At 47.4% G+C, this 20672-nt stretch overlaps 3 protein-coding genes across 6 annotated transcripts; all 3 read left to right on the forward strand.

Moving 5' to 3' along the window:
• Positions 1–86: 86 nt before the first annotated feature.
• rnf139 (ring finger protein 139) lies at positions 87–4495 on the forward strand. The gene is made up of 6 exons (XM_061664785.1): positions 87–403; positions 1303–1958; positions 2195–2342; positions 2437–2543; positions 2718–2969; positions 3119–4495. The coding sequence occupies exons 1-6, from the start codon at positions 241–243 to the stop codon at positions 3911–3913; spliced, it is 2121 nt and encodes a 706-aa protein (XP_061520769.1). The 5' UTR covers positions 87–240; the 3' UTR covers positions 3914–4495.
• Positions 4496–8080: 3585 nt separating this feature from the next.
• On the forward strand, positions 8081–10041 carry si:ch211-171h4.3 (serine/threonine-protein kinase SBK2). The gene is given in 4 exon segments (XM_061665603.1): positions 8081–8237; positions 8743–8945; positions 9023–9184; positions 9344–10041. Coding segments are annotated over 4 exon segments (1152 nt in total). The 3' UTR covers positions 9974–10041.
• Positions 10042–12025: 1984 nt separating this feature from the next.
• LOC133395622 (epsin-1-like) lies at positions 12026–20506 on the forward strand. 4 transcript variants are annotated; one of them, XM_061664686.1, is made up of 10 exons: positions 12026–12065; positions 12690–12781; positions 13108–13404; positions 13480–13635; positions 14134–14262; positions 14661–14781; positions 14862–15037; positions 15648–17022; positions 17998–18084; positions 18833–20506. In XM_061664686.1, exons 3-10 carry the CDS (start codon positions 13336–13338, stop codon positions 18844–18846), a joined length of 2127 nt encoding a protein of 708 aa, XP_061520670.1. In that variant the 5' UTR covers positions 12026–12065; positions 12690–12781; positions 13108–13335; the 3' UTR covers positions 18847–20506. The 4 variants fall into 4 exon arrangements, with proteins under 4 accessions (XP_061520670.1, XP_061520673.1, XP_061520672.1 ...); XM_061664689.1 differs by having other exon boundaries at positions 13111–13404; XM_061664688.1 differs by having other exon boundaries at positions 13328–13404.
• Positions 20507–20672: the final 166 nt, after the last annotated feature.

Consider the following 20672-nt stretch of genomic DNA (forward strand, 5'->3'; position numbering starts at 1 on the left):
AGTGAACGTTGTAGTTCCGCGCTCAGTCGTTAGGCGGCGGTAGCGTCCCACTCGCCCGACGAAGAAGACGCACCAGAAAAGTTAAAGTGGCCAACATGGCGGCCGCGACTCCGAGCTGCCGAAGCAAGTGAAGCCCGACCTAAGCCCGAACAACCCAGCCAGCGGGCGACTTCCATGCCTGTCCCCGGTCCATGGACGTCCCGGAGCCACTGGGACTGTGAGCTGTGAGCCCGAAGCCGCATGGCGTCCACTCAAGCCCGGATAGGCCAGCAGGCCCAGGCGGTGCTCGATGTGGCTCTGCGGGTCCCGTGCATCTTCATCATCGACGCGATTTTTAACTCGTATTCCGAGCCCGGACCGGGATGGGCCGGTACCGTCGGGGATGGTGTGCTCCGAGTCGTCGGTAAGTTTTCGGTCGACACGCACGCACAGTAGCAGCTCGCACCGGGGCTAATGTTAGCGAGCCGCCGAGGTCACGTCACCTGTCAGTGACGCTCCAACCGCGAAGTCGACAGCAACACTTTTTAGTTTTTTACGCTATAATATACATTTTTGTTTGTTTGTGTGCGTGTGTAAAATCCTTTGCCTTGTTTTAAATGTCGTCTCTGATCATCTTACGTGACCGCACAAATGGAGCCGGTCGCATTCATCATGCGTTTACTCGTCCAAGTTTGTTGTCGTTCACCTTTTCGACCTTATTTGAGGCCATGTACACATACGAAGGATTTTTAAAATCTGAAAAATATATATATATTATTTAAATCTGCTACACACATGCAGATTAAGAATCAAGCATTTTGACAGTTTTAACACGACACACGTACACATTCTGTACATATTGTACTGAAAAGAAAGCATTTCTGGTTGATAAAATTCATGCAGTCCACCCCAGTATTGTGGGTTCACTGCATTTCATTTTGTAAGCCACTGTAACGTGCAGTTGCAACATCAACACTGCCATATACGGGAACATTTGAACCAATTTCAATAATCATTCAATTGCAGTGGATTGCACACAAGATATGATAAAATTTACCAGAATGCATGTTTGAAAACACGTCTAAAAGACTAAATGCAAACATTTTGAATTCAAAGTTCAATACAACTGAGCTGCGCTGTCATTGTCACATAATGCGCACTTTGAACATTTGATTCAGCGCTTTCAAGTACCACTAGGGGGAGCACACATAACAAACACAACTTTTCGGAGCAATTGAGTGAAAATGGATGTAGTTGGGAGTCACTATTAATGAGCTCAAGTTGTTTGGGGAGGTTCTGTGACGCATGTCCATCATCCTGCAGGTGTACTTGTCTCCAGCGTGGTGCTGCTGCTCTCCCAGAAGGCCTTGTTCAAGTTCTACACCCTCTTCCTGGCCGTCGTCTTGGGCGCAGCGGCCGTCCTGGTCAACTACCACGCCACCTCCCACATGGACTTCTACAGCGCCTACTACAAAGCGGCGCTGGGCTTCCGGCCGCTGCCCAGAAACGGGCCGACGCTGTGGCTGGGCCTGGCCGCCGTGCAGCTGGCGTTCGGCGTGGGCTACGTGTTCCTCTTGGGACTGCAGTCGTCGCTGGCCGCCCTGGTGGTCCTGGACATCATGGTGCCCATGTGGGGGCTCGTGATCGAGCTGCCCCAGGACGCGCGGCGGGCGGTGGCCGTCTTCTCGGGCGCCGGCCTGGCCCTCAACACGGCCGCGTGCCTGGCCGTGCGGCTCAAGTGGTTCTACTACTCGTGCCGCTACGTCTACCTGCTGGTGCGACACATGTACCGCATGTACGGCCTGCAGCTGCTCCTCAAGGACACCTGGAAGCGAATCCGCTTCCCGGACGTGCTGCGGGTTTTCTGGCTGACTCGCATCGCGGCGCAGGCGATCATCCTGTTCTACGTGGTGCAAGCGGTGCGAAGGGAGAGCGGCGACGCCACGGGCGCCGACGCCGACGGGAGCTCGGGCCCGCAGGTAAAAGCTGATCCGAGAACTAACAGCTTGCAGCTCGTAGCTGGTTTGGGTCAAGTTAATTTAGTCCCTAGCATTGACCAAGTACCTGGCAGCAGGTAAGCAGGGAGGTTGCGTTCGACATAGGACAACCTTGTTTTTTTTCCAGCAGCTCAGCACGGAGCTGATTAAATTGATTGCTTCTGACTTGCACATACGTGACTTCCTCCCGCCTGTGACTGTTCGGTGGCAACCTTTAGGGTTACCTGCTGAGCTGGGACGTGTTGTGGGACGTGACGAGCAACCTGATCATCTCCGGCTGCGACTCCACGCTCACCGTCCTGGGCATGAGCGCCGTCATCTCGTCGGCGGCGCACTACCTGGGCCTCAGCATCCTCACGTTCATCGGTGCGTGTCGGCGGCCTTCCCGGCGCCGAAAAAAAAAAACAACAACAAAAAACGCTCACCGCCGGTCTTAACGCCGGTGTCGTGTCTCGTTCAGGCTCGACCGAGGAGGAGGACAAACGTTTAGGCTTCGTGGCTCCGGTGCTGTTCTTCATCTTGGCTCTGCAGACCGGCCTCAGCAGTCTGGACCCCGAGGAACGCCTGGTAGGACACGAGAAGCGCATCGGTTGATGTGCGGTGCGCAATCGCTCGGTGTGCGGCGGGTTTAAGAGTTTCTGAGAAATGACCGATGATGTACAACGTTCGTAAATCAAGAATTCACGTCATTACACGTCGCTGGCATCGCTAGATCAAAGAAGTTCCGCTCCGTTCCCAAAGGTCCGCCTGAGCCGCAACATGTGCCTTCTGCTGACGGCCATCCTGCACTTCATCCAAGGGATGACGGACCCGGTGCTGATGTCGCTCAGCGCCTCGCACGTGTCCTCTTTCCGCCGCCACTTTCCCGTGCTGCTGGTGTCGGCGGCGCTCTTCGTGCTGCCCGTGGTGCTCAGCCACGCCCTGTGGCACCACTACGCCCTCAACACCTGGCTCTTCGCCGTCACCGCCTTCTGCGTGGAGCTGTGTCTCAAGGTGCGTCGAATGTTCTGCCTGTAATTCAGATCTTTATTGTTGTTGGGACCCCAAAAAGTTAGCGGAATTTTATTCTGCCAAATATCGGCCTCGGCCTCCAAAAAGTCATATCGGTGTGTGAAGTTGAACACGCTTCCCGCTTGGGTCAGGTGTTGGTGTCGCTGACCGTCTACGGCCTCTTCATGGCGGACGGCTTCTCCAACGTGCTGTGGGAGAAGCTGGACGACTACGTGTACTACGTGCGCTCGGCGGGCAACGTGATCGAGTTCCTGTTCGGCGTGGTGATGTTCGGCAACGGCGCCTACACCATGATGTTCGAGTCGGGCAGCAAAATCCGCGCCTGCATGATGTGCCTGCACGCCTACTTCAACATTTACCTGCAGGCGCGCAACGGCTGGAAGACCTTCATCAACCGCCGCACGGCCGTCAAAAAGATCAACTCGCTGCCCGAGCTGCGCGGCGAGCAGCTGCGCCGCATCGAGGACGTGTGCGCCATCTGCTACCAGGACTTCGCCGCCTCGGCGCGCATCACGCCGTGCCGCCACTACTTCCACGCGCTGTGCCTGCGCAAGTGGCTCTACATCCAGGACACCTGCCCCATGTGCCACCAGAGGGTCAACGTGGACGACGACGGGCAGGACAGAGACGCCTTCTCCAACAATAACGGGGACTACGCGGCGCCGCAGGAGGCCCCCGCCGCCCCGCCGGCGGAGGAGAATCCGCCCGCCGACGCCCAGCCGGTCAACAGGGCTGCGGCGGCGGGCGCGTTGGCGGCCGGCGGCCGGCCGGTGCTGGCGGCGGCGGCGGGGGGGGGGCTGGACCACGAGCTGCTGGAGGACAACGACAGCATCGAGTACGACGACGACGACTGGGGCGTGCAAAACGGCGGCACGCCCGTGGAGGAAGAGTATTTGAACGATGACACGGACTCCACAGACGACTGAGGGGGGGGGGGCAAAAAAAAATAATAATAATTAAGTTCACTTCAGCTTCTTAATTGAACAAAACGTCAGGGATGATTTTGTGTTTTGGGGGGTTTTACTCCAAAAAATGGGAATATGCGTACCTGTGAGAGCGAGGGCGCGTGAGTGGCAGAGTTTAGCGCATGTGTGTTCGAGTTTGTTGGATAGCGAGTGAGAGTATGCGTGAAATAGTGAGTTGTGAGAGACGACGTGAATGCGAGCGAGCGACAGAGAGCGTGTAAATGTGAATAAGTTTGTGAAAGAGCGAGTGATCGCGTGAGAGCTTGTAAATGAGATGGAGTTGTGAAAGAGTGAGAGAGCAAGTGTGTGACAGAATATGGAATATGAGAGAGGAAGAATGTAAGCGTGGGAAATCTGCGTGAGAGCTTGTAAATGAGATGTGAGAGAGAGCAAGCGTGTGACGGAATATGAGAGTGAGGTTGGTTTTTTCCCACTGTATTTTGGGGGTTTAGTTTTTTTAATTTGTTTTGTTTAATTTTAATGTTATTTTTAAATTATTATTTTATTTTTTTTAATGTATGTATTCATTTATTTTGTTTCTTTGTGGGGTTTTTTTTTTTTGGGGGGGGGGGGGGGGGGCTGCTTGTGTTGACCAAATTGTCCCACTAAGGCTTGCACACGATTTTCCCGTTCTCGCGTCTCCTGGTTGCTGTTCCATCAGTTTGCGAGAATTATTATTTTTTTCTTCTTGTTGTTGCGGTTTTAATCTCCGCCGTCATGAAGTACTCGTCACATGTCCCCTCTCTCGTCCAATCAGTGCCAAGCTGACTGATGACTCGCTACTGGTCTCTTGTGCGACCGTGCCTACATTTATGTACGTTCTTGTACATTATGGGTTAAACTAACACATACGCACGTGCTGAATCAGCGTCTTTTGGTTCTGATAAGTTACGTTGGAAGGGTTTTCCCCCCCAAATAGAAAAAAAAAAAAGCATTAATGTGATTCTTTGTGTTGAGCGAAATCTGTAGATTATCAAGCAAGAGGAGTCCAGTTGCCTCCATCATACTCAAGTGAGTTTGCGATAATCATGGTTTTGTGGCCAGAGTTCACCAAAGGAGCCGAAGAAAGTGTTTTTGCGTCTCAGGCTCGCTCGCTCGCGTTCGCGGCCTCCGAGAAGACTTTCACGTTTCGGGGCCGTAAGATTCAGCTGGTGTGGTCTAATCAAATTTGCGTGCAGGCAGGAAGCACTTTGCAGCAGACACTGAAACAAACGCAAATCCTCGACGACTGGCGCACAGCAAAGCTATTTTTGTAAAGTTGAGTGTTTTTGAGGCCCTCAGCGGAACGTTGGCGTGAAGGCTTTAAGCACAAATGTTGTCGTTTTGTGTCATCACTGCTGTACAAGAAGAACAACTTTATTTTTTTGTTTTGTTTTTTTGGGGGAAAGCTTTTCGACGAGGCCAAGCTTTTCGTTTTGCCTTTTGGTTGAGGAAAAAAAATAATAGATTTATGTAAATAAAATCATGTTTGATATTGCTCGTGTCTCTTATCAAGTGGTCTTATTCGCGCTAGTGTGCTAGGGAACACTATTGATGAACCTTATTGGATGTTTGTACTGAACTAGCTTCTAAATGCAGTCTATGTAACATGGCTTCATGGATTGTGTACATGCTAGAGACGCAGTGTTGATGCTTTATGATCCTCTCCGTTTTTAAGCGCTTCGCCGCCATCTTGATGCGTCCACGCAATGACAAAACAGGGATTTGATCTATTTTGTTCTTAGTTGGAACTTCTTATTTTTGGGAGAAAATAGACATTTCTAAGGGGAAAACCCTCGCCCTCAATGTTTGACTGGCACCATACCTCCAGGTGGCACTGATTCGCCAATCAACTTCTGTTACACACGCACAGAGCCAAGTTTGCGCGCGTGTGTGTGTTTAAGTGAGCACAGATTGTGCTGGTTAAAGTTGCAGCCCGCATCAAGTTGCTCACACAAATTTGACTGCGTGGCTGCGAACAAGCTTGAACAGTCAGTCAAGCTCGAACAAGCTTGACTGACTGGCGCCGCCGGCTCCCGGTTCTGCTGGTGGTTCTCCAGGTTCTCGCGGTTCTCCTCCTGGTTCCGATGCCGCCCAGCTGCAGAGGACACGTTGGCTGCCAGGCGCGCCTGCTGACGGAAGAACATTTGGACTGAGATTTTGGATCGGAGCGAGAGAAAAAAAAAAAATGACGGTAATGTTGTGAATGATGTTGATTCCTTCGCGAGCGCAAAGAGAGAACAATGCTTGTCAGGTTAAAGATGATCACATCTTGATGCGTGTGATTTTTTTTTTTTTTTTTTTTTTTAAACTCCAAAATATAAAGTCCTGTATAAAATGGCACTACCTCGTGCTGACGTGTCACCTTGGGCTTCAGGAGCTTTGATTACTATTTTGAAATTCCTCATTTTTCTAATAACCTAAAAGGATGAAGAAGAGATGCGAAATTATCAATATTTCCGCTCGACTGTAACATTTAACGCCTTTCTTTGATTTTGAATTGATTGCACTCGGGCTGCAACTCACAAATATTTGAATCCTCGATTAATGTGTTCTGAGGACCGAGGTTCAAATCCCGGCCAAGTGCCTGCGTGGGCAGGCCGGTTGCCTCCGACATCCCAAATGCATGCTAGGTTAATTGAAGACTCTAAACTGCCCGTAGGTGTGTATGTGAGTGCGAATGGTTATTCGTTTATATGTGCCCTGCGATTGGCTGGCGACCGGTCCGGGGCGTACCCCGCCTCTCGCCCGAAGATAGCTGAGATGGGCTCTGTCGTGCCCGCGACCCGCGTGAGGAGGAGCGGTAAAGAAAACGGATGGATGGATTCATCTGTTTATCTTTTCGATTAATCGATGATAAAAATACATTTTAATTTCCATGCCTTTATCAATAACAGGACAACAGTCCAGAAGATGCACGTGAATGATTCCGTTCGTGCGTGGGTGGCGATCATCGTTGTCCAAAGTAAAAGATGTTTGCAAATGATAATCAGTCTGCTTTCATGGAGGATATTTACCATTGAGATGCTAAAATTCTTGAAACAATCGATTATCAAAATAGTTGTCAATTAATTTGATCGTTGATTAGTTGTGGATTCATCAATTACTTGCACTTCTAAACCCCCCCCCCCCCCCAAAAAAAAGGGGAAAAAACACACCTGCTAAATGGCTCATCAATATCCAACAAGGTTCAAAGTTCAAAGCGGCTTCTTCCATTTTGGTTATTTATGTTCATGTTGTTATTAATAGCAATCGCGTCATTGCGCTCCTCGAAAGTGCTCGACAAACATCGTACATCATCCTCATAGCGGCCGAATGTTCGTTGACGACAATTCCGCTGGACGTGTTCGAGTTCTCCGGATCGTTGCCGCCTCGTAAATGTCGGCGTCCGAACAACGAGCCGGAGATTTTATTTTTACTTTTCCGGATGATCTGTCAATGTTCCGCGTGGGGCGTCAGGTTATGTAAGAAGGGCTCATCGTAGACATATTTATTGAGGGGGACACACACACACACACACACATACTCATGCATGACGCTGACACCCTGCGAAAGTCTCCAAGCTGGAATGTGAGAGTGAAAGTTTCTTGAGTGAGATGAGCTCATTACGAAGAGGCTGCCATGTTTTAACTCGGTTGGGCAGCACGGCAGCCTCGCGGTTTGCACGTCTGTCTCACAGCTCTGAGGTTCTGCGTTCGAATCCCCTGTGGTGTTTGCGCGTTTTGTCGTGAAATTGTTCGTAGGTGGGAATGCTTGTCTGTCTACATGTTCCCTCGCATGAACTTGCGACCGGTCCCGGGTGTACGCCGCCTCTCGCCTGAAGGCAGCTGGGAGGGTTTTGATGATTTACGTATTCGTGCCTGATTCGGGGGCTTCAGCTGCTGAGGGCTTTGTTGCGGCTAATAACAGACGTGTATATGTGTGTGGGGGTCGTCACCGTGGCGACAGACATCACTCGACGGTGCCTTAAAGCCGTCATGGTTTCATCTGACTCGTTGTTGTCCAATAAAAAAAAAAAAGTCTCGTCATAGTCACGCCGTGCTCGTCTTCATTACGCGGACGAGGGGTCAAGGGTTGTGGTTACCGTGGTTACCAAACAACCACTTGAACTGACTTTCCTCTCCCGTGCGCGTGTGTGTATGCCCGTGTATGCGTGCGTAGGCCGCCACCAGGCTTCTGGACGACATGTGCCATCTGACCGCTCAGTCGCTGAACAGGTTGGAGACGTCGGAGCACTTCCAGGTGGTCAAGATGTTAGGCGAAGGCTCGTACGGGAAGGTCATGTTGGCCGTGCACAACAAGAGCGGTGAGCCACGGTGTGTGCGTTTGTGCGTGTGCGCGTGTTCTCCTCCAGTATCATCAACAACAACATTAATCACATCAACGACATGATTGACATCAGGGATCTCATCATCACCATCAACAACAGCAACGACATCCACGACATCAGAAGCAACGCTGGCGTCGCGCCAAATCCTCAAACTTTATGTCTAAATTTGGTCAATGCTATTGGTCAGTCCCCATATACGTTTTTTTGATTTTTACCAATGATTGACCAATTGAAATTGACTTGCTCTTTTGGACGATGCGATGTGCATCGTTCAACAAACGTGGCGTTTTTATTTATTTATTTTTGGTTGATTGAAAATGGATGCTTTTGGAAGACGCCAGGATTCCGAGCGACGCCAGCGAATGAATCGTCATCGACGTCATCCTTAACAACATCAATTGCATCAGCGACATCACGTCATCATTACCAGATCACGAATTGTAATCAAGCAGGGCGTCGGTGTGTGCGTCTGTGTGTCCAGGAAGCCCGATGGCCCTGAAGTTCTTCCCTCGCGTGACAACGTGCCTCTGCGCGTTCCTGCGCGAGTACAACGTGTCTTTGAGGTTCTGCACGCACCCGTCTCTGAGTCGCGCTCTGGGCATCGCCTACCTGACGCCGTCGCACTACGTGTTCGCGCAGCAGGCCGGCCTCTTCGGCGATCTGTACGACTTCATCGTACCCGAGGTAACGCTAACATCCTAGCGTGTCAAAGTAAGGGGAAAGAACGCTCGGCGAGTATTTGGACTGGGTTGCTTGGCCAGGTGGGCGTGGAGGAGGACCAGTGCCAGCGGGTGGTGTCCCAGCTGTGCGGCGCCCTGTCCCACCTTCACTCGCTGGGCTTCGTCCACAGAGACGTCAAACCCGAGAACGTCTTCCTGTGCGACGCCGCCTGCCGATGGGTCAAGCTGGGAGACTTCGGCATGGTAAGCCTTTAAGCAATGTGTATTTGAACACAAACAGTGCAGCAACACATGCAGATAGCGGTTGTGAAGCGGCAACATTCACCACTGATGGGCAAATAGGTCAACAGATATGAACATTTTCCTTTAAACTGGCGTGTGCGTAACACTTTTTCACTGCAGGTGAAGGCCCGAGGAACCAAGGTCCCGGAGGTGTGGTACCGCTCCCCCTACTGTACCCCCGAAGCCGAGGCGGCGCGAGGCACCGAGGACAGCGGCGGCGATCAGAATGACGCAAAAGAGCGAGCGAAGCCAGGAAACGAGAAGAAGAAGCGACACCCGCGAGTTTGGGCCTCCGTGGAGCCCAGTGTCGACAGCTGGGCCCTGGGGGTCCTGACCTATGCCATGCTGACGGGCGCCCACCCGTGGTCCCACACGTCCTCTGACTGCGGCGCCTACCTCAAGTATCTCCAGTGGTTCCGCACGGCCAAAGGTCTGGAGGACGAACTGGACGTGTGGGCAGAACCGCAGCGCCAGGGCCCCGACGGCTCCCCGGCGGAGTTCGGTGGGAAGGGGCAGCCCCCCGTGGCTCCCCAGTTTGCCCGCTTCACCCCGCTGGCCCGCGCTTTCTTCCGCCTGCTGATCGACCCTGGCCCGCAGGACCGAGGGCGGCCCGAGGACGCGCTGGGGTACCTGGGGGGCGCCTGGGTGCCGGCCGGGGAAAGAGAACAACTGGAGAAGCAAAGGAAGAAGAGCCCAGGAAGAGGAGCTGTGAACAAGGTGAAGGAGAAGGAGGGCCGAGGACAGCGGTGAACAAGGGACTCATGTGTTGCCTATGTTAGCTTTAACATTAGCATTAGCATTAGCACTAACAAGAGGCAGAACCAGCGAGGAGGTGAGCGAGGGACTCAGACGTTGTTTACATTAGCTTTACTATTAGCAATAGCTTTAGTGCTAGGTTACGTTAGCTTCAGCATTACATTTAGCAATAGCGCTTACAAGAGGAAGAGGAGCCATGAACAAAAGTGAAGGAGATGGAGGGCTGAGGCCGCGGATGAACTCGGGAATCACCTGTGCTTTATTTTAGCATTACCTTTGGCATGAGATTTAGCATGAGTGCTAACAAGGTGCTTGGACTTAAAAAACAGACGATGCATTAAAATCACTGACAGAGCATTGACCTCCGACAAGACTTCCGTATTTGTTCATGTTACATTTTAGTCACTGACAAATGTGCAATCTGGATCAAATGTGGATCAGATCTGGCTCAAACCCGGCTTGAAACTACTCGCATACCAAGTCCTAATGCAGAGAAGAACCCGAGCGGGATGACAAAACAGGACTGAAGTTGCGCTCAAGTAAACCGAGTTTCCTTGGCGGAGGTCACAGCTGAGGTTCTGCAGAGAGGTTCTCTCGGTTCTGCTGTGTTGAGCTGATGAACGAACTGCGTCTATATTTACCTCGCGACCTTTCAGCGCTTCATTCTTGGCTGCCGAGCGCATCCACTCGACTTTGTTTACCCGTAAACGCGTCGGACATTTTCTTGACGTCCTGACAAGAACCAGAGATGCCTGTGGTACCGTTTAGCATTTAGCATCAGCGGCAAGGCAACACACACACACACGCACGCACACACACAAACACACACAGTGGGCACCCACTCAATTCAAAGTTCCAAAATAGACATGAGCTCATAAAATTGACACGTGGGCTTTCATCACCGGATTTGAACACTCGCGGTGTTCTGACCCACTTCGCCAAATCCCCTGAACCCCCCCCCCCCCCCCCCCCCCGATCCTCTCCTCCCGCTTCAAATCATCTCACTTTGGAAAAGTGTCGGTGTTGAACCCTTTGACAAGGAAAGGTGTGGGTGTTGAACTGTTACACTGGGGGAAATGTGGGTGTGAAACTCTTTTACTGTAGAAAGTGTGGTTGCTGAAACGTTTTACTGGGAAAAGTGTGGGTGTGAAACTGTTGTACTGGGAAGAATTGTGGGTTTTAAACCCTTTAACAAGGATAAGTGAGGGTGTTGAACCATTTCACTGGGAAAAGTGTGGGTATCGAACTCATTCACTGAAACAAAGGGTGTTTCACTATCAAATGCGTGCGTGCGGGACCGTTTTATTGGGTGAAGTGTCGGTGTTGCGCCATTCAACCAGGAAATGTGTGGGTGTTGAAACCTGTCACCAGTAAAAATTTGGGTTTCAAACATTTTAGTGGGAAGTGTGGGCTTTGAACTCTGTCATGCACACCCACATGGAGACATCGGGAAAAGTGTGGGTGTTAAATGTTCAGCGGGGAAAGTGTGGGTGTGCATGAAGACAAATTTAAAGTCAAATTTTGAAATGAATTGTGCCTATTTGTGAGCTCACTGACGTCGATCGCCGTCTAGTTCTTCCACACCACTCATCTGAGCACCCAAGGGCAACGACTCGCACCCGCATGCAATTTATGAGGGTGTAAACGCGCTGACCTCCGAGCAAGACGGCGGCTTCTTCCACTTGCCGAGAATCCCGTTGCGGTGAACATAGCAGGCTGGCGAGCCGAACGTCGTCAATCCTCAGGCAGCTTAGTGGATGACAGCTCGAAATGCAGGGAAAGGGATCCCTGCCGAAACCCGAGAGCTGCACTGTTGCATGCTGGGAGACGGTCAGACTCCTGGCCAGCGTTCCCACTCACACTCAAACCAGTGGACACCGCAAAATAATAATAATGAAAGAAAAAACGTTTAATTAAAAAGATATATCCAATGGAAATATTTCAGTTGCCGTGTTTTCGGTCCTGCCTTTCTACCGATGTACTTTCCAGTCGGCAGGGGGCGCTGATGCTCGTCAACGCTGGTTGCCCAACCACCAATTGCTTCAACTCAGAAACACGAACAAGAATAAAATCCTCTTCGGATGCAGTGAGTAGCTGTGAATTTTCTCTCATTTTCCACGTTTCCGCCGCGGTTTGCCGGTGCCCGACGACTAGGACGTGATCACCTCAGCTAAATGTCGGTTAACAACGTGTATATTGTTGTCTTGTGGACTAAAAACTATATATTTTTTGACATGATTGTCCAACAATCAGCGCTCGGTCGCCGCCATGTTGACTCCTGTCGCTGTCCGAGGTCCTGGAAATAAAAACATCTAATCATTAAAAACATGACATTCACACGCTTTTACGTGGCCCAAAGTGTTCATTTTGTCGCGGAAATGTTCGCGTGTTAGTCCGCCTTGACTTACGCGAGCCTCGAGACGCTTGAGAATTGCTGAAGATGAGAAGCCAGTGGCGAATATTCGAGAATATTTTGAGACGGGAAGCACTTGGGTTCGTGGTGAGCATATCTGTCGCAGAGTTGCAAGGTTCTGGGTTCGAATTTCGTCTCTGGCCGTGTTGGGTTTGCATGTTCGTGGGGTTTACAGCTCACATTCCCCGTGGAAAACCCCCCCCAAAACAAACCAAAACAAAATAAAAAAACTGTTCCCGTGACTAAATTTGTCTTTGTGTGCCCCGACACTGACTTTGTGTCGACTCCTTGTTGCAGCGTTGAGGAGCAGAAGAGGTCAAGCACGATGAGCCAGTAAGCTGCACTCGAGCTACATTAGCATCCTTAGCACAGCAGGACATCACTCACAGGTACGTATTCATGATCTATCTACACGTCTTGATCCCCTCCGGAAAAGTGGTCGAGCCCCTTGAAATTGCCTCCGCCTCGGCATAAATTGGTCACTTCATCCAAGTCACAATAGTAAACAAACACTGCTTAAACTAATGCTACGCAAACCCGTTATCAGACAGAAAGAGTATGTCCACGTATGGTCAATTTATTTATTTGTTTCCCCCACCAATCGATGCCACTGGTCTGTCCTCACATTGTCAGGTATGTTTCGATGTTACTAACCAATTTAAAGTGTTGAACATAGCCTGAGACCAAATCTGTGAACTCTCTTGATCTGTGTGAGGAGTGTTCTGCGGGAGCCGTACGGCATGATGTCACCTCAAGATTCAAAGTTCGGATCTTTTTTACGACAACAAGGAGTGAACAAAGTTACGTTAGATACATTTATATAACCCTGTTTTTATTTTATTTCACGGATTGCTGTAATAATTTTGGTGACAGCGTATTAAAAATTCCATTCCAAAGGGTTCGCACAGTTTTTCTTGTTTATATCGTCCCTCAAGGAGGCACCATGACGTCCTCCATGCTGCGCAGACAGCTGAAGAACCTGGTCCAGAACTACTCTGAGGCCGAGGTCAAGGTAGGTCACGCCCGTCCGGAATGTAGTTGAAGAAGGAAGCCGAAGGACTGTGGGCTGACGCCGCCCGTGGCGCAGGTTCGAGAAGCCACGTCCAACGACCCGTGGGGCCCGTCCAGCTCGCAGATGGCCGACATCTCGGACCTGACTTACAACGTGGTGGCCTGCAACGAGATCATGACCATGCTGTGGAAGAGGCTCAAGGACGACAGGAATTGGAGGCACATCCACAAGGTAACAGGAACAATAGTAATACAGTGTTCCCGTTTGTATTTGTGATTCATAACCGGCAGATTTGTGGGGGGAGGGGCAAACTATATTGCGTTATTCAGTGTTGGGCTGTCACTGTTGAATCTTTCTAGAATCGATTATCCTATAGATATTTTGTTGAGTACTCGAGTAATCGATTTTTTTTTCTTCTAACCCTTCTTTTTTACTCTACTAACATAAACTCTGTACAGAATTTGAGACAACACAATCAGTTGGCATTCACAATTAGCATTAGCGATTACAATTTTAGGTTAAAAAAAATGCCAACTCCCATTCAGCTCACTTATACATCATGTTATATGTACATTAATCATCTAATCGTGTCTTAAACATCACTTACAGGTGCTCCTCTGTCGTTTTTGCCAAAGTTTATCAATGGCCCAACACTGTGTTCTGTTTTTGTGCTCAGGCCAAAGACATGTTCAGTATAAAAAGGAATTACCTTGCGTGCGATTGTTGCAGTCGCTGACTCTGCTGGAGTACCTGCTGAAGACGGGCGACGACCGCGTGCTCCTCAAGATGAAGGACAACATCTACATCGTCAAAGCGCTCACGGAGTACCGCTTTGTGGAGAAAGACGGCAAAGATCAGGTGAACGCAACTTTCTCCCTCCGCGCTAACCGTCACGGCGCTTGTTACTCCTTGGTGTTCATCTTCATTTCCGTGTTGACTTTTTAACACCGGTGGGGGACACACACGACAAAAAAGCGTCAAACACACATTGGGGAAAGAAAAAACAAAACAAACACACACAAAAAGCACCCAAAAAAACCTAACAAACGATAAAAAAACATCTCACACCACAGAAAAACTTTCACAGACATCCAGAAACTCTCAAACACACACCAACAGTTAAGTGGTAAATAGTTTTTGCCACAGGACCTTTGTGACTTGCTTGAAAGTTGAAGGTTAAGATTTGAGAATGTGACTTCCCTTTATTTTATTTTATTTTATTTTTTTGCTAACGTGAACAACGCATGTCTCCCAAGGGTACAAACGTGCGAGAGAAGGCCAAAGTTGTTCTGGTCCTGATGGAGGACGACGACAAACTCAAGGAGGAGCGAGACTTTGCTGTCAAGACCCGAGAGAAGACGTCCAAAGGTTCCGCAGGTAACTGAGCAAGTCGGTCCAGGCTCGGCTAGTTCCCTCTGCGATCTTCCCACCCGGCTTATCCGGCGTTCTCGCGACAGCCTCGTCCTCGGACGCCGTCACGGACCCCAACTACAAGCCGTGCTACGTTCCCGGCACCTCGGGGCTCCCGTCCCTGGACAACATTCCCTCAGTGGCCGACCTGACCGCTTCCTTCGCCGCACGCAAGGAGGAACGCGTCAAGCAGGAAGAGCAGAAGAAGGAGGTGGAACGGAGGGTGAGCCTGCAAAGGTTGCTGTTCTCGGCCTGGGCAGTTCAGCAATTTTAGTTTTTTTTTTAGTGGAAAGCGCATCATGAGCAAGTTTTGTGCAAATTTTGTGTCTGAAAAAAAGGAGCAGTGTTTCCAACCTATTTTCTGGAGATATGGCTAAAGACGGGTCCATGTGTTGCCAAAAGTTGCTAAATGTGCAACAGCAAAAGTGCTAAATTGACTTCTCAACTCGACTCAATTTTATTCTCGAGCACTAAAAACAATCACAGCTGAAACAAAGTACTGTATATAAATAGAAATCTAGCAGAATGTAAGACAACTAAACAGACAGTATTTAAAAACAGTATAACAACAACCAAGTTCAAAACAATGAAAACAAAAGAAAATCCCACCAGGAAAAAAAAGCTACAAGAGTTTTGTCATTGGTATCTGCTTTTTTATAAGCAAAGGAGTGGGAAATCGATTATAAACGAAAATAAACAAGTTGATGTTTTTGTGAAAATAAAATGTGAGGTTTTAGGACCGTATCGTACAGCTCTATTCCGATAAAAAGTGGTCACACACCAACACAAAATTATTTTTGCTTTAAACATAAAACATTTTCTGTGCTGTGTAGGCCAAAATGTCCGAAGATGAGCTGAAATGGGAAGATGCTGGAAAAGGAAACGGCGTTGTGGATCAGGCCTGGGGAGGAGCGGAGGAGGAGGAGGAGGAGGAGGAGGATGTCAAGCCAGAGCCCTGGGGGGTCCCCAAGGCGGACCCTTGGGGTGCACCCTCCAGGCCCGATGCATCAGATTCAGGTCCTGCTAAAACAGATGATTATTCTTTGGAGTCTCCGAGCGCTCGGGTTTTCGGCGACAAAGATGAACCCTGTGATCCGTTTAAAGCACAAACAGATACACAAGATGCCTTTGTGGCCCAAAATGACGCCCCAAAACATGCAGGCTCCTTTGAAGACCAACCCAAAAACCAAGAAGATCCCTTTAGTTCTTCTAATAATGACCCATTTAACACCCCAAAAGATGACCCGTTTAACACAGCCAAAGGTGACCCGTTTAACGCCCCAAAAGACGATCCCTTCAACACACCAAAAGATGATGCGTTCAACGCCCCAAAACAAGACCCATTCAATGCCGAAAAAGACGATCCCTTTAATGCCCCCAAAGAAGACCCGTTTAACGCCACAAAAGATGACCCATTAAATGCACTCCATGACGACCCATTTAACACCCCGAAAGATGACCCGTTTAACACCTCAAAAGATGACCCATTTAATGCACCTGAAGATGACCCATTTAACACCCCGAAAGATGACCCGTTTAACACCCCGAAGGATGACCCCTTCAACGCCCCCAAAGATGACCCATTTAATGCACCCAAAGATGACCCATTTAACACCCCGAAAGGCGACCCCTTCGATACCCCAGAAGACAAGTTCAGTGCCCCCAAAGATGATCCATTTAACACCCCTCAGGATGACCCGTTCAACACCCCAAAGGACGACTCATTTAACGACCCAAAAGATGACCCCTTCGGCACTCCAAATGACTCATTCAACGCCGCAAACGATGAGCCATTTGTAGCCTCTCTAGTATCAACTTCCTGTGAAGAAAGTCCACCTGCCGCCCCCACCGCGCCCCCGAAGGACGACCCCTTCAGCACCCCGAACGACGACCCCTTCTCAGCACCCGCTGCAGACGCTGAAGAAACAGCGGCCCATAAGGACGACCCGTTTTCCGCCCCGTCCGACGAGGACCCCTTTTCTGCCCCCCCGACGACCCGCAAAGACTCCCCCTTCGAAGAATCGGATCCCTTCGCCGCCCCCCCGCTGAACTTGTCCCAAAGCGAGGGAGACGCGTGGGGGGCTCCCTCCAGCTCGGCACCCCCCGCTGGCTCGGACCCGTGGGGCGGCGGCGCATCCTCGCCAGTTGACAATTGTGACCCGTTCGGGGATGCCACCAAAGCCCAAAGTGACCCATGGGGGGCGCCAGGTAATACAACACAACTTTATTTAGAGAAAAGTGGAAACAAGTTTCTTTAAAGTAAAAAAAGTATATAAATATATTAAAAATATAAATTATATAAATATATAAATGGATATGTATCTATTTATTATATCTTTAAATATTTTATGTTTTACATAATCAATTATTTTAATAAATAAAAGTCATTGATTAGTATTTAATTGTAGTGTTCATGATTAATTTTATTAGAATTAATCAGCCATTATTAAAAAAAAAAATTCATTTAAGAAAAGTTTAAATCACGTTTATTTTGATATTTCTTATGTATATGGGCTTTATATTTTTATATAGTTTAATAAATAAAGTAATGATTATATAATATATCATTATAATAATAATGATCATTATTTACTACCTGGAGTATTCGCAGTTAGAATTTATTTGCCAATTATTTAATACATTTATACAAATTTGTCAAATGTCAAATTGTGCATTTTGAAAAGGTAACCAAGTAAAATATGTATGTAAATGTGTAAATTATTATCTAGAAGTTCTATAACTATATATGACATGTAAATATGTAAATTATTATCTAACTATGACACATGTAGTTTGTTTCAATATAAATATTTGGATTTTTTACATTTTCTGTCATTAATTTTCCTTCAATTCAAAATGTTGATATTGTATAACAAACACATTTATATAAATGTTTATATTTTTTACCTTTAGTTTATCTCCTAATTCATACATTTTATATAATTCATTGTCCATAATCAATTATAATTCATGAACCAATTATTTAATGCAACATATTTGATGTCCATGTAAAACTGTTTCACTATTTTTTTTATTTTATTTTACTATTTACAATCAAGGAGAAAGAAAAAAATCTAATTGAATAAATGCATTTTAATGAAAAAGTCGGAACGCAGCGGGCTATTTTTTTGCCGACAGTCTTCTTCCGGAAGTTTCGACTTGAGTTGTGTTCCTCTTGTGAAGGTTCTGCTGATGCAAAAGAGGCCTGGGGTGCATGCACCTCCGCTCCCAGTGACCCTTTCGGAGACTCGAAAAGCAGAGGAGGCAAAGGTAATGCATTATTATTATCATTGTTACTATTAGTAGTAGTCGTAATATGTGAATGCCGAAAAGTGCCAACATTTTTATTATTCTGTCACTTTTTGTCCTCATACTACGTTCATGTCTCTCAACCGATTCAAAGCATTCCCACTAACAAAAGTATTCACAAAATTCACAATATCAGCGAACCTTCCCCCCTCCCACCCCCAAACCATAACCAAAATTTCCATGTTCCCGCAATTCCCCAATTTCCATGAAAAACAAAATCCCTTAACTCATTCACTGCCAGCTTTCCCAGTTAACATGGATATTTGACTTCTAAAGCCGTCAATGGCAGTGAATGTGTTAAAGTGAATGTAAACATTTTCCACATTAAACTCATCAAATCTAATTTCGGTATTTCACATTCCATGGATGAAAATTCAGAACTTAATGGCGATATTTTACATATTCACAGCCCCCCTCCACATTTCTCAAATCCTTCCCCCTTATACTGTTCAGCTCAATCAGGGCATGTTGCGTTTTATTTTCAGGCTACTTATTTTGCGATATGTTAGCATTTCAGCAATTCTCATTACAAATAATACATATTATACATATACTATAATAACTTAATTTCCCAAATTTTCAATTTCATTCCCTCCTACCCCCAACCCCCGGTTTATCGTCAACTCGTCAGTGTTCATATGCAGTTTGTCTAGTCATTGCATTAGTAAATAATCATTTGTTTCTTTGTTTCCTTTCTTGATGCCTGAAGAAAACTCCTTCTAAAATCTTGACTGGATCAGAGGAGGCGTGTACAAACTACAAAGATGGCGTTGTTTTTCGTGCTGGGCGGCGGGGGCTCCTGGACTTGGTCCACCTGAAAACTGCGCCCCCTTCCCAGCATGCACAGCGTACCCCCACCCCCACCCCCCACCCCCCACCCCGGGGCAAAGACCACCCCACCCCCACCCCCAGGCCCGCCCCCTACGAAGGAGAGCTAGTCCTAGCACATGGATGCTTGATGAGCGCTGTGATGGTTTCTATGGTTACGGTCAGGCAGGGAGTGGTGGCGGCAGTGCCACTCATGAATATTAATCATCAATTTGTTTGGCTCCTCCCTCTCTCCTTGTGCTTTTGTTGTTGTGCGTGCGTGTAGTTGTTTCTTCACGTGTTGAAGTTGTGTAGCTGTTAGCATTAGCATTGGGCTAACTCTTCGACCCCTCCCTGCTGTGACAAAGCATCCACAAAATGGTGGCATGACGGAACCGCGTTTACATTTTGGACACATGTACACACGCACGCTTAAGCACACGTGCATACATACACACACCTTCACACACATTCACACGTAGATTCATGTTCACACACACACGCACACACACACACACACACACACACACACACACGTACGCACACACACTTGGTAGCAAATTTGTGTAGATGCATGTGTCCAACAAAGCGAGTGTTGTAATTATTGAGCGTGTGCGTGTGCGCGCGCGCTGCTGTAATCACACATAAACCTTACAGTAAAATGTAAAATACAATCAGGAGTATTTATTGCTTTATAGCTTGAATATTTATTGATGCGACCACGCTGCGCACATTTAAAGTTCAGGTTGTTGTTGTTGTTTAGCCGTGATGATGATGATGATGATAATTGATGATGATGATGATATGTGACAAAGTTTAGTAACCAGCGGTGTCTTTTTTTTTTTTTTTCATTTTCAACAACGTGAACAAAATACTAATGTGCGTGTAAGACATCATTATAATGCGCTAAATACTTATTAAATTAATTGATCAAGTTAAATGAATGATGATGGTTAATTTGACCCCATTTGTACCCAAAATATATTTAGAAATAAGATCAGAACCAGATACTGTATGTTGTTATTCTCACATAACAAATCAGAAGAATCACTAACATACTGTTTTATTTTATATGAAAACATTTTATTTTTACAGTGTGAGTGTCGTAGCAATTAGTGTACAGTATGCAATTCTGTATTTTTATGTATGTATTTATTCATATTTATTTCTATTTATGTATTTGAAAGTTTTCTCTGATTTGGTCTTCTGTCAGAAGACATTTCTTCCGGCGACCACAAGAGGGCGGCAAAGATTTCATGTGTTTACAGACGGTATACGCAGAAAAATGAAATGAATAGTTCCTGAAATTCATCTTGATAGGCTGTGATGTCATTGAATTGTTTGCTTGGGCGTTTCTGATTTATTTTTCTAGGACTTAATGATGATGGATGATGACACAAATATTTCTGAACATTTCATCGAGTTCGTACTCGTGTGTGGGTATGACGTGCATTATTTATTATTTATTGTTGTGATATAAATATTGACCTGATTATGCCATAGAATCATGTATATTATTGTGGATAATTAATAATTATTATCACAGGTAAGTATTTATCGCTTTCTTGATGAAATAAACGTTTGTGTGATGAAAAGCTTCATGATAACTAAATAATCAAATGCGTCTGATTTGTAATTTTGTTTTATTAAATAACTTGTAGTGGATCGAATAAGAGCCTTCAAACGTTTCCATTTTTTAAAAATCATGTTTCAGCATTCCAGCATGTTTGAGGATTTGTGTC

Source organism: Phycodurus eques, chromosome 20, assembly GCF_024500275.1.
Source record: "Phycodurus eques isolate BA_2022a chromosome 20, UOR_Pequ_1.1, whole genome shotgun sequence".
Lineage (NCBI taxonomy): Eukaryota > Metazoa > Chordata > Actinopteri > Syngnathiformes > Syngnathidae > Phycodurus > Phycodurus eques.